Source organism: Salminus brasiliensis, chromosome 2 (assembly GCF_030463535.1).
Source record: "Salminus brasiliensis chromosome 2, fSalBra1.hap2, whole genome shotgun sequence".
NCBI classification, from domain to species: Eukaryota; Metazoa; Chordata; class Actinopteri; order Characiformes; family Bryconidae; genus Salminus; species Salminus brasiliensis.
In genome coordinates this window covers 35,996,964-36,011,979 of record NC_132879.1, presented here as the reverse complement: position 1 = coordinate 36,011,979, position 15,016 = coordinate 35,996,964, and the positions used below count along the sequence as shown (strand labels likewise).

General features: G+C 40.8%; 1 protein-coding gene across 2 annotated transcripts; it reads right to left on the bottom strand.

The window, feature by feature from the left end:
- Positions 1-416: 416 nt before the first annotated feature.
- Positions 417-11,411, bottom strand: ncaph2 (non-SMC condensin II complex, subunit H2). Of its 2 annotated transcripts, none has more exons than XM_072672521.1 (20): positions 11,308-11,411; positions 9,285-9,412; positions 8,921-9,022; positions 8,666-8,727; positions 8,486-8,561; positions 8,198-8,260; positions 6,909-6,988; positions 6,366-6,535; positions 6,083-6,216; positions 5,793-5,867; positions 5,330-5,399; positions 5,134-5,235; positions 4,737-4,781; positions 4,565-4,635; positions 4,229-4,325; positions 3,872-3,958; positions 3,719-3,768; positions 3,512-3,613; positions 1,869-2,018; positions 417-1,102 (listed from the first exon to the last, which is right to left on the bottom strand). In XM_072672521.1, the coding sequence occupies exons 2-20, from the start codon at positions 9,390-9,392 to the stop codon at positions 959-961; spliced, it is 1,788 nt and encodes a 595-aa protein (XP_072528622.1). In that variant the 5' UTR covers positions 9,393-9,412; positions 11,308-11,411; the 3' UTR covers positions 417-958. The 2 variants fall into 2 exon arrangements, with proteins under 2 accessions (XP_072528622.1, XP_072528623.1); XM_072672522.1 differs by having other exon boundaries at positions 9,285-9,409.
- Between the last annotated feature and the right edge of the window lie 3,605 nt (positions 11,412-15,016).

The following is a 15,016-nucleotide window of genomic DNA, read 5'->3' as shown; positions in this document are numbered from 1 at the left end:
GGAGTTCCATCGAAAGCATTTGGGAGGAGTTGGGTATGAGGTGGGGTGGCGATCATCCAAAATCCTGACCTCACTAATGCTTGCTGGATAGCAAGCAGGATAAACTCTTTTTAAATACACTTGATTTCAGGAGAAACAATGAGTAGGTGTCCCAATACTTTTGTCCAAAAAGTGTAGTTCTACATTTCTGGACTATATACTTGTGTACTGATCATCAGCTTTGCGTTGCATTTTGTAGGATGGGATTCACATCACTCATTTGCCCCTTTATGGACCTTCAATCCAGACAGATCCATATTTGAGAACCCTGCTGTAGTTAGTCTAGGTTTAATCTTAGTTTAAGAAACCAGCCCTTGAGAAATTTTATTCAGTAACAAATATTTCATTTGGTAACAAATATCAATTTGCCCAGCTCTAAATCAACCACATCAGCTTTCCTTGATGGTTTTACCATCATTACGTGAACCCATTACATCATGAGAGTTGATGCTTTATTTTTGCATTCACATGCACAGTATTTGGTACAGGATATAATATGTGTAATTACATAGGGAACAAAAAAGATAAACAGCAGAAGCACATTAAAATATTTCACTGACATACATAATGAAGACAGAAGCATTTCCCCAGGGAGCACCCTGTGAAAATGCCACATCAACTACAGAAAGGATTTGTAAATTATGAGATTGTGTTATTCCTGGACCTTTGTGAGGACTAAAAATCTCCTGGACCTTTGTGAGGACTAAAAATCTCCATCGGGTGTTACTAAATCCAGTGATCTGCTTAAATATATGGCTAGACCAGATTTTTAAAAAATTATGATTAAAAGAAAAAGACTTGTCTGATTCAAAATACCTTGTGGACGCTGTACAAATGTCTTTACAGTGGCAATCACATTGTCAGCTAGGAACATCTAGAAGCATGTGGTGAAGCTAGTGGATTGTGCAGCGGCATGAGGTCAAGGGAGATTGTGGTCGGAGGAGGCGCTGTATGTCTTGAGACGTTCGTGTGCCCTCTGTTTGCTCAGTAATGTCAGCTCCATGGTGTCTACGCTCTCCTCAAGTCCATCTTTCTTGTCAATCTCAACTGTGTAGTCATTGGCCTGGAGCAAACATTTTTTCAAATGGATTAGCACTACCATGACATCCATGTAATATTCAAATTTCACACATGACAAAACATGAAGATCAATTGAAACATTAAAGAAAAGGTCAATAAAAAGAATTTACTATTTTTGAAAGACACTCAGTTGCTTTAAATTTACAAGTGGTGATTAAATCTAGCTGAATGCTCAAAACTAAACATGTATCCTCATCACTGGCTATCCAACCTGCCTTTCGGCTTGAACAATTTCCTGCAACACTAAGAGCCAGATTCATAATCATAATCAAAATGGCAGATTTACTGAGGTTTTAGCAGAGGTTTTACAGTTTCTTCTGCAAGTTGAAGATGCAGAAGATTTTTGTACACAGCTGAGCTAAGTCTCATGTTTAGAATGAGCATTGCAACAAACATCACACATTACTTACCTGAAGACTTCAGAGCTCATTAATACAGAATTTAATATTGAATATTTTACAATGACCTAATTTTGCTCAACAGCATAAAACAGATTGAGGTGAGATAATTCTGATGCTATGACATGAAAGAGCACTTGCACAGTGACGTTATGAACAGTTCTTCAATTCCGGCAATTCCTTTTCCATGCAGACACCGCAGATCTAATTACATATGGTGTCCTGCCAGGGTATGCTGTGATTATTCTAAATATGAAGATGAAGATGTACTTAAAACTGGAATCAGTCCTTAATTATGGTCACATACATAGTATCCGTGGTTTCTCCAAGAGTGAAGCTGTGTAGACTTACCAGTTGAAGTGTCGCTAGCATGTATCTGCAGGCTTCTGTGTTCTCCATGCCTGTGACAAGGGATGCAAATGATCGCTTCACCCCGACACTGCCAAGAGCATGGACAATCCTGTCCCCATAGTCATGGATGTCAAAAGCAGGGCGGTCCTCCTGAACAACACAGAGTACCACAGGTTTATCAGCTGAATACATTTGAAGGAAAATCCACACAGCAACCAAACCCATTATGTTGAACCACGATTTAGTTTCTCGCATTCATAACTTAATGTGTTATATATCGCTGCTGTCCACTGAAACATGTCCATTTTTGTCCATTCTTAGTTTTCTTCCTGGTTTGAATCCTGTATCCGCTCTGTACACTGTGTAAATAATTCTTAATATAATTGACCAATAGAAATGCCCTAAATGACATGGAATAAACTCTTATTTTACACAGAATTCCATTCTAAGCTAAGATCGCTTTTGCCTCCTGTAAAGTCACCATTTTGGACATAATTTTTATCATTGGACAGTGGCGATATATTCACAGTAGTACCTGAATAAGAATAAATACTAAATAATATACCTGTTCAAGGGTTTAACAAATAATGTTAATGAAAAAAAATTATGTTAAAGAAAAATATATTCTTTTTTTTTTTTTTTTACTTATGATTGAATTAAATATGATTGTTTTTAATTGTGTGAGTCTTAAATCAGCAATTAGAATTTCTTGCTTCTGGGCTTCCCCTACAGTTGTGAAGTGTAATTTACGGTTCGAGCCACCACTAAAGGACACTGTTTACACATGAATTTCTGGATAAGCTGAGATGTACTATTGGATACCTCCCAACCCTGGTTTAATATCCCCAATAGGGGTCAGTGCGAGTTGCACAAGTAGTGCAGATGGTTCTACATTTCTGTGGCTTCCGTACAGTTTCATCCTGCAGTATTTGAAAACTGGTAAACACCATGCACAATTAAAAAATTTAATTAAATCAATCATTTCTTAAGTGTTAAATTGTCTATCTAAATGCCAAAATGCTCTGAACCAGGAAAAAGAGAAGCTAATTAGCATTAACTCAGTTAGCAGGGTAATGTGCTCACCATTGACAACTGCTGTTGGAAGATCAGAAAGCTGAAATTTAAAAGTTTATGGTTTGGATCTGTAGCCCACTCGCTAAGCTAGTTTTGGTTTACTAGCTAAGCTACAGCTTCACTGAGTATCGGACAGTGCAGCTGCTGTCGACTTAACACAAGTGTGGACAGTAAAATCTCATGTCTGAGAGAGTGAAGACGAATGACTGGTGTTGGGAGTAACGGATGGACATAAAAAGGCCAGTTCTACTGTGTTTGGACTGGCAGCTGGCTATCAAGGCTTACATAGGTTAGCTAGCAGGCTAAACAACACAGCAGAGTTCATGTTTAAGCTAACTGAAGCTTAAATTACATGCTTTTAGAGAATAAAGCCTCATAAGGTGGGCTTGCTGTTTTTTGCCCACTTGTTTTCAGAGCATGACATCACCAATCAGTGAGCTCCCACAGTGCCCCCACCCTGTGGCTCTTACAAGATACAGATACAAGAGCAGGGACAGTCCTACTGCCTGACCCTGACCGCAAAACAGTCCACAGCAGTGCTATGATGGGAAAAGGATTGAGGTTTCTACCTGAGCTGAGAGCCGAGGGTTGATCTCGTCCTCCCACTCCTTCACCCTGCGAGACAGAGCTGTCTCCTGGGCGTACTTCTGAGAGTTCACCAGGAACAGTTCCTATAGCCAGAGATGAAAATTTTGAATCACTCAAGCTCATTCAGCAGTGCTCCATCTCATAATACCTATACACTGCTCTCAGGAAGTATGTAAAGCTGAGCATACCACACTCTTCTTGACCAAGTCCTCATAACTTATCCGGCCCATTTGCGAGTCTACGAGGAAGAAAAAAAGACACATGATTTTGGTTGTTAGAGACCATGTGATCAGGCTTAGAAGAACTGTTGGATTGACATGACAGAAGACATGAATAATTACCAGTAAAAACTGGGTCCTGTTCGCCGACATCTCCTGGACCATGATCGTCAAACAAGATCTCATTTTCATGATCGGAGAAGTCGTCCCCTGATTGTGAGACATATCAGTTATAAAACAGCACATGGTAGGGATGTCTGGGTCGGGTTATCATTATCATGTTCCTGGTGTTCTGAACACTGTGGTTAAAACAAAGGCTCGGAACTGGATTGGGATTAAAGTAGCCAATACTTGATCCAGTAAAATATGGCCATCCCCTAGGACATGGTATAAAGATGTGATGGTCTAAAAAAGTTAAACCAATTTGCTTTACAGCAAACCAAAACCATTTTTTTTAAAAAATCTGTGCGTTTCTCTCACCATCCATGTCTGGATGTCTGGGTACCTCATCTTGGTCCTCGTGCTTCTCTGGCTCCAAATATGTTCTTTTCAGCACCTCATCAGATAGGTACACGCCCTGCAACAACGATGAGGAGTTGCAGATTTATCACACACACCCCTGCATCAATAACCAGACCAAGTTACAGACCTGACAACTACAGTGCATTTTAAATCAAAGCTCAGCTGAAGTATAACCTCTGTTTATCATTGTCTACTTGCTACAGACATTTTTTTTACATTAGCTACTTCCTCCATTCTTTTAGATCTGGGCTTAATGAGTATCCTAAAAAAAACACCCAGGATGACCCAACATACCGTTTTCCGTAGAATCTTCTTCCGTGTTTTCAGACGCTGATTCATCTTGCTCAGATAAATGTAATTGAATTCTACAATAGAAATACATTTGGTAATTAATTCCATACACTCAGTAGACCGCAGTTACACATATATATATACACAACTTAAAATTTTTTTTTAACAATATTACCAGGATACAAGGGTCCATTCTTAAGCTTGCGGTCGGTGTTCTCATCTGCGGGGAGAGAGAGAATAGGGTGGATACATTTATAAAGTCACGCTGCTTTTAATTTCCGAGCTATTAAAACCTCCTACAAGCACAAAGGCTGAGTTTACACAGAAGGTTCTCAGCAGGCTGTAACTCTCAAATCTGATTTGTTATCCCATTCCTTTTCCCCCAGCTTGATCAAATTTGTCTTTCACAGAAACTCGTCTTCAATAGAAACAAGTCACTGCTGTAATGCAAGGAAACATGGCTCAAATCTGACAGGCCAACTATGTGTACTAACTTTAAGGGACCAGGTCAGATATTTATCAGATGCGGAAAACTCTCATTTTCACGCATAATTAAATAGTCACACACTTACAAACATTTGTGCACCAGCCCCAGAAGTCCTGCAGTTTGGAAGGGCCTTTTCTTTTTCTTTTCCCCGATTCCTCCAGGCCTGCAGGCACATTGCAGCACTTGCCTAAAGAAAAGATGAAAGCACCCAATATTAATGATAGCACTAGAGATGCCCTATTCTTATGTTTATGAGACGTATGGTAATCTCGAGCTCCCACCTGTTTTCAGAGGTTTATCCTCCCCTGTGTTTTCATATGGGTCAAGCAATTTCCAAGGATCCACAACCTCCTATAGAATTTAAATGCACTTGTTCATTCGGTGAGACTGCTGAGCGTACCATGCAACACATTCTTTTAATAACAAAATTTCACAACAATTAAATAAAATAATGCCTCAGGCTCATGGACAGGCCCACATTTTAGCTCTATTCCTATATGTTGTGAACCATTCGGTGAGCTGATTTAGGAGACACTAATCATGACAATTTTTTACACTCAGCTCTTTAATAAAATATATTTTTTATTTTGTGGATCAATCAGAGGGCCTTGTTCTATCCCAATGTTAAAATGGGTTGGAGCAAAAACATAGACTGGGGCTGGACGATTTAACTATTGGTTCAGGTCAATGTGACCGTTCTACATCCTCATTATATTCAGGCTTTGCAGTGGCAGTGTTCTCTACCTGTAACTGCTTAGGCTTCTCAGCAGCAAGCTGAACTTTAGGCCTCTCTCTTAGCAATCTCTTCTCACTGGGGGCCTAGAAAGATTAAAAAGAGCCATGAATTAGTACAGTATACTTTTATTACCACACATCGAGCAGATAACACCTGCTTTCAAAACAACTACTGAAGGAAACTGGGTTTTAAATGGAGTATATAAAGTTTATGAAAATAAACATTGATTATCCGCTGTTCACTAAATACTGCTCTTATAGGAAACATTTCAATAGATTTAGTAAACAGAACTTCTTACCTGATGTCTTTCAACATGCTCCTCAGGCTCTGGCTCCACCTCCATGCCATGGTCTTCAAGTGGAAGAAGCTGTTCACCGCCATCATCGTCATAGTTACCATTCCCAACACCAACCATCTCCTCTGCCCTGCCCTCTGGACACCAAATTTCGACACAGGTAATCAATGAAGAACAGGATGCACTTCTTTCAATATAAAATGAAAGGAGGCCGTCAAAGCTACTAAACCAGAATACATTAGAACCCACTCTTGCTTAAGGCTTTAACACAATAACATGTAAGCACCTTGCAGTACAGGCTGCAGCCTGGAAGGTGAGTCCAGGCCACTACCTGATGCCTCTCTCTGGAAGCGAAAGCAAGACGAACTCAAGCCCAAGCGAATGATGCCCAAGGAGTCAAGGACAAAGTTATTGATCCGGAAATCCTTACAGCTGCCAAGAACCTCTCCTTTGAGACTGGAAGAAACACAAATGTCCATTTGCAAAGCAATTTAAATATAACCAAATGGTTTTAAATCATCTCACATTGGCTGTGTCAATTAAGCATGCAAATTAAGCATTGCAAAATTACAGAAGTCTAACCCTGTGGTAAATGGAGATTAAGCACTAAACAAAAGAGTCTGGTAATAAACATGTTGGACATGATGCTGGACACCATCTACACATACAGCTACAGAACTTATTTCTTAAATATTCATTTTTTTCTTGCCTGTCCCTGTTTTGCTTCAAGTATCTGTACTGTACAAGAGTCAGCAAACTCTATTATGTTAAATTAGAAATGTCTTGCAGCATTGCCTTTGCTCAAATGGATGCCTGCCAGCTGCTTTACCTGAGGAGCGGGAATTTCTGCTTTTCGAGAGCCTCAGCGGGAATCAGAGACTCGGGAGGTAGCCGAGCAATCTTCACTGGCTGAAGGAGCACAGAACAATTACAATACACAAACATACACACTGTCCCACTGCTACACCATGAGGACCTCACAATAGTGCATAAACATAATGTACACATCACTTGTAATCACAACATGACGAAACAGTACTGAGCTTCACCCAGACCTCAACCATATACAACATTCAAATGCAATGGGGAATTCCACTGAAAAGAGAAAGTCAGGACTTTTCCATCAGCACAGCGATCACTGCAAGCCAGTACAAGCAGTCTGGCTTTTTCCTGGTAGAATGTGACCCCTGACGCTGCCCAAACTCGTAATGCCACCATTAGACCTCCCACGTTGAATGTGCCTTCATGCAAGAGATACTCTGGGATTAATAGGTATTGGTACAAAGCTAGCTACCGAACTACATTCCTAGTTCTAGGCGTGCAGATACAGGCCATTTTGGTAAAGAACACCAAGAGTTTCTGCCATGTTACTCCATATTGTTCAAATTAGAAGTCCAGGCTGGAGGAGAGAGACATTTCAACAATTCATTGGTTAGCCTACGCGTCTATATCAAGATATATTTAGAAGTTATAAATAATGATAAATATATATTGTTTTTGAGATTTGAGTTGCAGTTGCAACAGGTTCTCTTTTGTGCTGGAAAGATATGGACAGACACATTTTTAAAGATATTTGTTGTTACAACATCAAAAAAAAACAAAAAAACAAATATCACTTATTTAAAAAGTTACAGAACTTTGTGATCAAACAGTTTTCCACTTTAAAATTGACTTTAAATACAACAAACAACTGTTGCATTCCCATTACTGTCAGATACCTGGACCGGTGATTAACATTAACAAGTGATTAACATCTAATATGCTAAGAAAATGGTCTTAAATGTAACTGTGCAAACAAAAGGGTTTAGTACAGATGATCTCCATGATACATTCAAGGAAACGTATTATGACGTATTTTGTTAACTGTACATTATCATCAAATCACCCACCCCAAGTATTGGTAGTCTAGAGGAACACAAACCTGGACTTACTTCTAACCACCCTATATTAAAAAGCAACAGTGCAGCATGACCATAGCCCTTTCTTTTCTTTTTCTTACTTACAGCTGTTAGATTTTTTAAATATTTTTTTAACATAATTTTCTGTGGAACTGCTCTTTAAAAATCATCCCATTCCTGGCTGCTAATACAAAAACACTGCTTGGACAAGGACACTTACCTCAGTTGGATCACTCTTCATCTCCACATTATGGGTACTGGTCTCTTCTTCCATCACATCAAACTGAATGAAGGCAGAGTAAACTCATTCATATGCTTTCAAACTAGAACTACAGTGAAGAGTAGAAAGGGAACTGAATAACAGTCTACATAATAATATAGTTTCTATTAGAATAATAAGAACTATATTATAAAACGTATTATATCATATATTTTTTCATTCCTAAAGTTCACATTCAAATGTGTTGACTATTTAAAGTGGCGTTGCAAATGTTAGTTACTTACATACCTCACAATCTCTTTCATTATTTGCTGCAGTGCCATCTGTGACGCCATCTGCAGCTTCAGAGCCTTGCTTGTCACGTCTATAGGGACAGTAAATTAATATTTTTTACATCTATAACCCAGACACCAATATCCAACAGTACAATCATATAAGCAAGTATTTAGTTCCAATGCAACCAATTACTTTTTGTTTTTGTTTGAGATGCAGTCCAAAGTCTGGAAAACCAAATTGTGTAGCAGCTCCACCTAAAAGAACAACAAAAAAAATAATAATAAAAAGTTATTTGTGATTTGGGTGGGAGGGCAAATAGATTGCAATAGATAATCCCCAGGAACAAAATGAATCCAAGACTGTCTGGAAGAGTCAAAATTGTCTAAATTATTAAGTAATTATCAATTATCAATTGAAATTTGACTTCCACTCTTCAGCCAGCTTCACCTTTCTGCCATAGATGCAAGTAGAGCCTTGAATTAACAGCGCTGCTTCAGCAAAGTTCATCATTGTCTTCCCTCCATCAAATGAAATGGTCATTTGGTCCAGCTGCACAAGATAAACAACAGTGGCATAAGAGAAGCAAACAGATCCACGTCAGAATAAAAGGAATTCCTATGTGCCATCTACTGAGAATGCAACACACCTTTATATATCAGAATGCAAAAGATACAAATTCGTAACTTAGAAGGTTCCCCTTGATCATGTGGGTAACGTTTCATTTAGAAAACATTATCATTGAATACAACATAATCTTTGTGCTGTGATTTGAACCAAATTCCAGTACACTAAGGGCATTGAAGGAACTCACCTCTTCTAGATACTCTCCAAGCTGGGTGGCCAGATCAACATCCCAGTTTTTAGTAAGGTCCCGGATGGGCTGCAACAAGTGGGCAAACCTAGTGTCCGCAGAATTCATCGCTTCCAAATTAGAGACTTCTAGAAAAGAAGGTTAAGGTGTAATTTGTTCAGGCATTCATCACAAACCACACACTTGCATCTGGCCATATGTACACTGTAAAATACAGGTTTGGGCAACTTCTGATCTTCATGATGGATGATTTACAACAGCTTTTTAGATACAGATCCACCGGATCATTTACCTTGACATTCTTTTCGTTGCATTGTCACAGGTCTGCATGACTGTAGCAAAATGTTGAAGACATTTCCTCACTCACCATCATCACCTTTACATTTAATGCATGTAGCAGACACTTTTATCCAGAGCGACTGGATAAAAACACAAGAGTGCTTCACTGCTTACTCATAAAGCACCCTTAGCTAGTTCGTATAGACCAGGATCGAAAACATTTACGTTTACGGCATTTAGCAGACGCTCTTATCTAGAGCGACTTACTCATAAAGCACCCTTAGCTAGTTCGTATAGACCAGGATCCAAAACATTTACATTTACGGCATTTAGCAGACGCTCTTATCTAGAGCGACTTACAAAAGTGCTTTGTTATTTACCCAAGAAAAACCTCAGCTTAGTTAGTTTGAATAGACTAATAGTTCAAAAATACCTCCAAGATTAGACTTTACTAAGCACAAGTCAATAAGGTGACCATAGTACTCTGCTAGTCGCCCAAGTATTCTCTGAAGAGGTGGGTCTTCAGTCTGCGTTTGAAGACAGCGAGCAACTCTGCTGTTCGGACACCCAGGGGAAGCTCGTTCCACCACTTTGGTGCCAGAACAGAAAAAGTCTGGACGCTTGTCGTGGATTTTGAGGGATGGCGGTTCGAGCCGAGCCGTACTTGAAGCTCGAAGGGCTCTTGGTGCGGATCGGCTTTTGACCATTGCCATCAGATACTGAGGGGCTGGTCCTTTCTTGGCTTTGTAGGCCAGCGTCAGGGTTTTGAATCTGATGTGGGAAGCAGCTACAGGAAGCCAGTGAAGAGAACGCAGCAGTGGAGTGACATGGCTGAATTTAGAAACGTAGAAGATGACCCGTGCTGCTGCATTCTGCATAAGTTGCAGGTGCCTGATGATGAGCAAAAGGGAGAGCAGCCAGAAGAGAGTTGCAGTAGTCAAGTCTGGAAGTGACGAGAGACTGAACAAGCACCTGGGCGGCCTCTCTGGAGAGGAAGGGTCGAATTCTCTGGATGTCGTACAGGAGAGATACCTCTAAGCTTCTAAGCAGTATGAAGACCACTATACTTGACACTACACTACGCCTAAGTGCTCCTGGAAGAGGAGGGTCTTCAGTCTGTTTGTGAAGACAGCGAGCGACTCTGCTGTTCAGACACCCAGGGGAAGTCTGTTTCACCACTTCGGTGCCAGAACATGATCTTCATCCAAAAGGAGTTTAGCAGTACAGAGGAGTTATTCCATAATGAACTGATGAAGTGATTCTTCACATTAGATGATTGGTGAAATGCATTCATGTAATATTACTTAGAAAGACATGGGTCACCCCACCCCTCACTGATTTCATAAGACACAGCGAACAGCTGACAGCGAAGTCCACAAACAACCCTAACCTGTAGGGCTAAGTTTTCTTCATCTCAGCAGCTTTAGCAGTCACCAATCCATCTAGCTATCAGAGGAAGTTCATTTGACAGGTTTTGCAGGTTCCTCAGCAGGCTGGACAGCCAGAACTGAGAACCCAAATGAAAAGTGAAGCCCTTCGCTCTAACCCTGAGACAGCCTGGACTTTCAGTTTATCCAGCTAGTGGTCTAACTCAGAGCCATGCTGCTGTGTAGTAACAGTAAAGTGAGTAAACAGGCCGGGTCAGTGGAGGAGCTCCTGCTGTGTTTTGCGATGGAGCTAGCGCTATGTTAAAGCTTCAGCTAAGCTTAACGCGTCACTTCTGCAGCCACGAAACTCAACTTACCTTACGAGCACAGAGACACGGGTCGGGCAGAGCCGGTTACAGAAACAGCGTCTAAAATGTAAACAGGATCCGCTTATTTACACTGATATCGGGCAACTTAATAAAAACCCCGCGCGCCTGCCATTTTCGTTTTTTACCGCGTCGCTGACGTCAGAACAACAGGTGAAAACCAGGCCAGCGCCGCCTATCGGAGCGGAGCGGCACCACAACAACACGAGCGACGACGGTAAAACAAAGGAGGTACTGCTCGCAAATATCGCCGGTGTATCGCAAAAAAACAAAAAACAAAAAAAAAAAAACACGTGTATCTCCATTTTTGCCATTTTATTTTCTTTTTATTTATAAAAAAAATTATGTTGAGTAAAAACGTTTTATAATAAATGGACCAATAGAAATTCTTTACGTTTTGCATTGACTTGGACGTTGCATGGACAAGGGCAATATTAAAAATAGTCTTTCACTGTCCTACAGGGGCATATGCATTTTTAATACTTTTTTTCCAGTATGTAAACACTAAACAAAAATATCCAGTCCATACTGGTACAGTGTTTAGCTTTAATAATAATAATAATAATAATAATAATAATAATAATCGTTACGTGTAAATACGTTCTTATCCTCTCCTCTCATTCGCTATATCCTCTTATTCCCCTATTCATTTTCTAAAATTTACATTAAACAAACATATTTATAATCTGCCACTTTTACTTTGACACATTGCACATGTAATATTTCTATTATATTTTTTGTGATATGCTAATTCAACAAAAAACTAATATTTCTGCTTTTGAATGTGCAGTGTTCTTTCTTTGTAGAGGATGGGAACTTGACCAGGGGTGCCCAAACTTTTGCATAAGGCTGTACATGTAAAGTGAGCTGCAAAAACAGTGACGTCACAAAAAACTACACATTTACTTATATGTAAATATTCAGCCTACAGCAGTTCATTCTGCGCTCATTCTCATGTCCACATTCTGAACCAGGCTGGGTCTAACCTGCATAACCTGTGGAAAGACACAATGCCGAACAGCCAAACAGAAAAGATGTCATTTACATACATCCTATAGGTCTGATGACTAAAGCAGCCTGTTAAGTTCTAATGGATTAATGGAAAGTGTTAATGTATGATGAATGACGACTGTTCTGATACACAACACAATACAGAGGGCATCAATTTAATGCAATACAAAACATAGAATCTGGGTCCTTTCTAATAATGTGTGTGGCAGCTGTCTAATCTGCAGAGCCCTTTGTGGCCAGGAGATGTGGCTGTGACACAGCTCGCAGAAGTAACTCAGCTAAATGACTGCAGAGGCTTGGACAAAGAAGTAAGTCTAGGAAGCTGCCAGGTCATCAGTTCATGAGGGAAGCCAAAGGAAGAGTCGAAGGAGCAATGCACCTTAATTCACTTTTATTTTCAAACAGCATAGCTGATTTCAATCAGTCATGTGACAAGTCTGCCTTAAGACATGTGATGAGGTGATGTTAGCTGCATGTGTAGTTTGAGTGTGATAGTCTACTTTCAGATGTTCATCTTAAGAAGCTTTTCACCTTAAAACGCCTCAGGAGGAAATGTCAGATTTACTCTGAGAACACTGCATGCTTGGGGCACCAGATGGTCAGGCATAATCAGTCCTTTCACACAGTTAGGCCTGCTTTTAGACCTGACAAGACCTGAGCAGATTTGATTAACCCAGTACTAGCAGTTTATCCCAGTACTGCTAATAGTTCCATCTGAACACTCTGGAGCGTTCAAAAAAGACATGGCGGCATTGTTGGGTGTTTCTTAAATATTAAAGTTATGCAGATTCTGATACTGACCGCAGCCACTCCACTCAAAACGGCGGTTCGCTGGAGATAGTTTTACAGCTGAAAGATGGGCAAGGGCGAAACCAGAGTGCACTAAAGGCTAAACCAACAGATGAATCATGGGCAATTATATACGTTTATGATAACAGCGCTTCAGTACGGCCTTCTCTAATTGAGCCTTAATGGTAGCTCATAAAGCATGTGATATTGTTTTGATGCTTCCAGGCAATCATTTACACTTTTAAGGCGGTGCCTGACCACATACCTACTGACTTAGCCACCAGGAAAACCGCACAGCCGCCACACAACCAACTAAATATTTTGCAGATGCCACAGCTTCTTTTAATTCAGTCAGTGTAGTGCGAGCTTTCAGCCCAGTGAGATGAGGCTCTTTTTTTTCAGGTAGTGCCAACAGACTGTTTGTTGGAAAGGTATGTGAACGCTGAGCTGTTTTTTCTTCTGTGGAATAGGGTGAAATTCTAGGCTGAGCATTGGAAGGGTTTGAACATGCAAAAATGCTTTTTTCTATGAAGCCACATATAGAAATATGTGCTAAAAAGCGTTATATTGATCACAGCACATGTACGGCTTAGGACTACACAGCTATCTTCTTGCTGGATGTACCTAGAAACTCCATTGTTGGTGTTGGTTGGTTGGTTTCCCACCAAAAATCATCAATAAAACATTTAATTAGTGCAAACAGAGATGATTGACATGTTTGCTCCATTAGCCTCGTAACTCCTGTGCAGAACTAAAGAAGCAAACTTCAGACACCAACATGTCCCGGCTGATGGACTAAGCTTGCACTGAGGAGAAATGTGTGTGACTCTTCAGTTAGTGTGATTTTCCAGTGAACTATTCCTTTAAGTAGTTTCCTGTTGTTGTACTTCTGGTCAACCATTAGGTTCCACTGGTGACAGCACATGTACTGCTTTGTACTACACGTCTGCCTTCTGAGCACTAGCGTTTCATTTTAGGCCACAAAAGAGAACTAACAGATGTCAGATCCTGAAAGGAAAAGATGCTGGATGGGCTTGGAGGCTCCACTGCAGTTGGTGCAGCTATTAAAGGCTATGAATGGTTCACCAAAAAAATCAGATGTGCACAAATTCCCCCGTAGTGCACAGTGCACGCGCACACAGCAGGCCTGTACATGTTTGGTGTTTGGTGCCTGAAGTCTGCTGGTTTAGTTTTGCACACTTACTGAACTTACTGTCCCTACACTGACCAGACGTGAACTCGGACCCGGTGAACCTGCGAGTCAAACGCGCAGCTCCAACTGCGAGGCTCCACCTTAAGAAGGCGCTCGCGCCCGCGCCCACGTGACTGACGGTTCCTGGAAAGTTCTGAGAAACTGATCTTTTGTGCTCGGCTCGGTTTGGGTTAAACGGAGATTAGACACACACACACACACACACACACACACACACACTCACATTTACACACCGAGGAGTGAGAGAGAGAGAGAGTGTGTGAGAGAGAGAGACAGAGAGAGAGAGAGCGAGAGAGAGAGAGAGCGAGAGAGAGAGAGAGAGGGAGAGAGAGAGAGAGAGACAGAGAGGGAGAGAGAGCGAGAGAGAGAGAGAGGGTGTAAGAGAGAGACAGAGAGAGAGAGAGTGTGTGTGAGAGAGAGAGACAGAGAAAGGGAGAGAGAGTGTGTGAGAGAGAGAGACAGAGAGAGAGAGAGCGAGAGAGAGAGAGAGAGAGAGCGAGAGAGAGAGAGAGAGAGAGGGTGTAAGAGAGAGACAGAGAGAGAGAGAGTGTGTGAGAGAGAGAGACAGAGAGAGGGAGAGAGAGAGAGAGAGAGTGTGTAAGAGAGAGAGAGAGAGAGTGTGTAAGAGAGAGAGAGAGAGAGTGTGTGTAAGAGAGAGAGAGAGAGAGAGAGAGGGTGTAAGAGAGA

Bases quoted from the DNA above. Each gene is read 5' to 3' on its own strand.
- ncaph2 (XM_072672521.1), bottom strand. From the start codon at position 9,392: ATGAATTCTGCGGACACTAGGTTTGCCCACTTGTTGCAGCCCATCCGG. The intron at 8,562-8,665 runs GTAATTGGTTGC...CTGTCCCTATAG, and splicing joins ATCTCAAACAAAAACAAAAA to ACGTGACAAGCAAGGCTCTG. The intron at 8,261-8,485 runs GTATGTAAGTAA...GCCTTCATTCAG, and splicing joins ATAATGAAAGAGATTGTGAG to TTTGATGTGATGGAAGAAGA.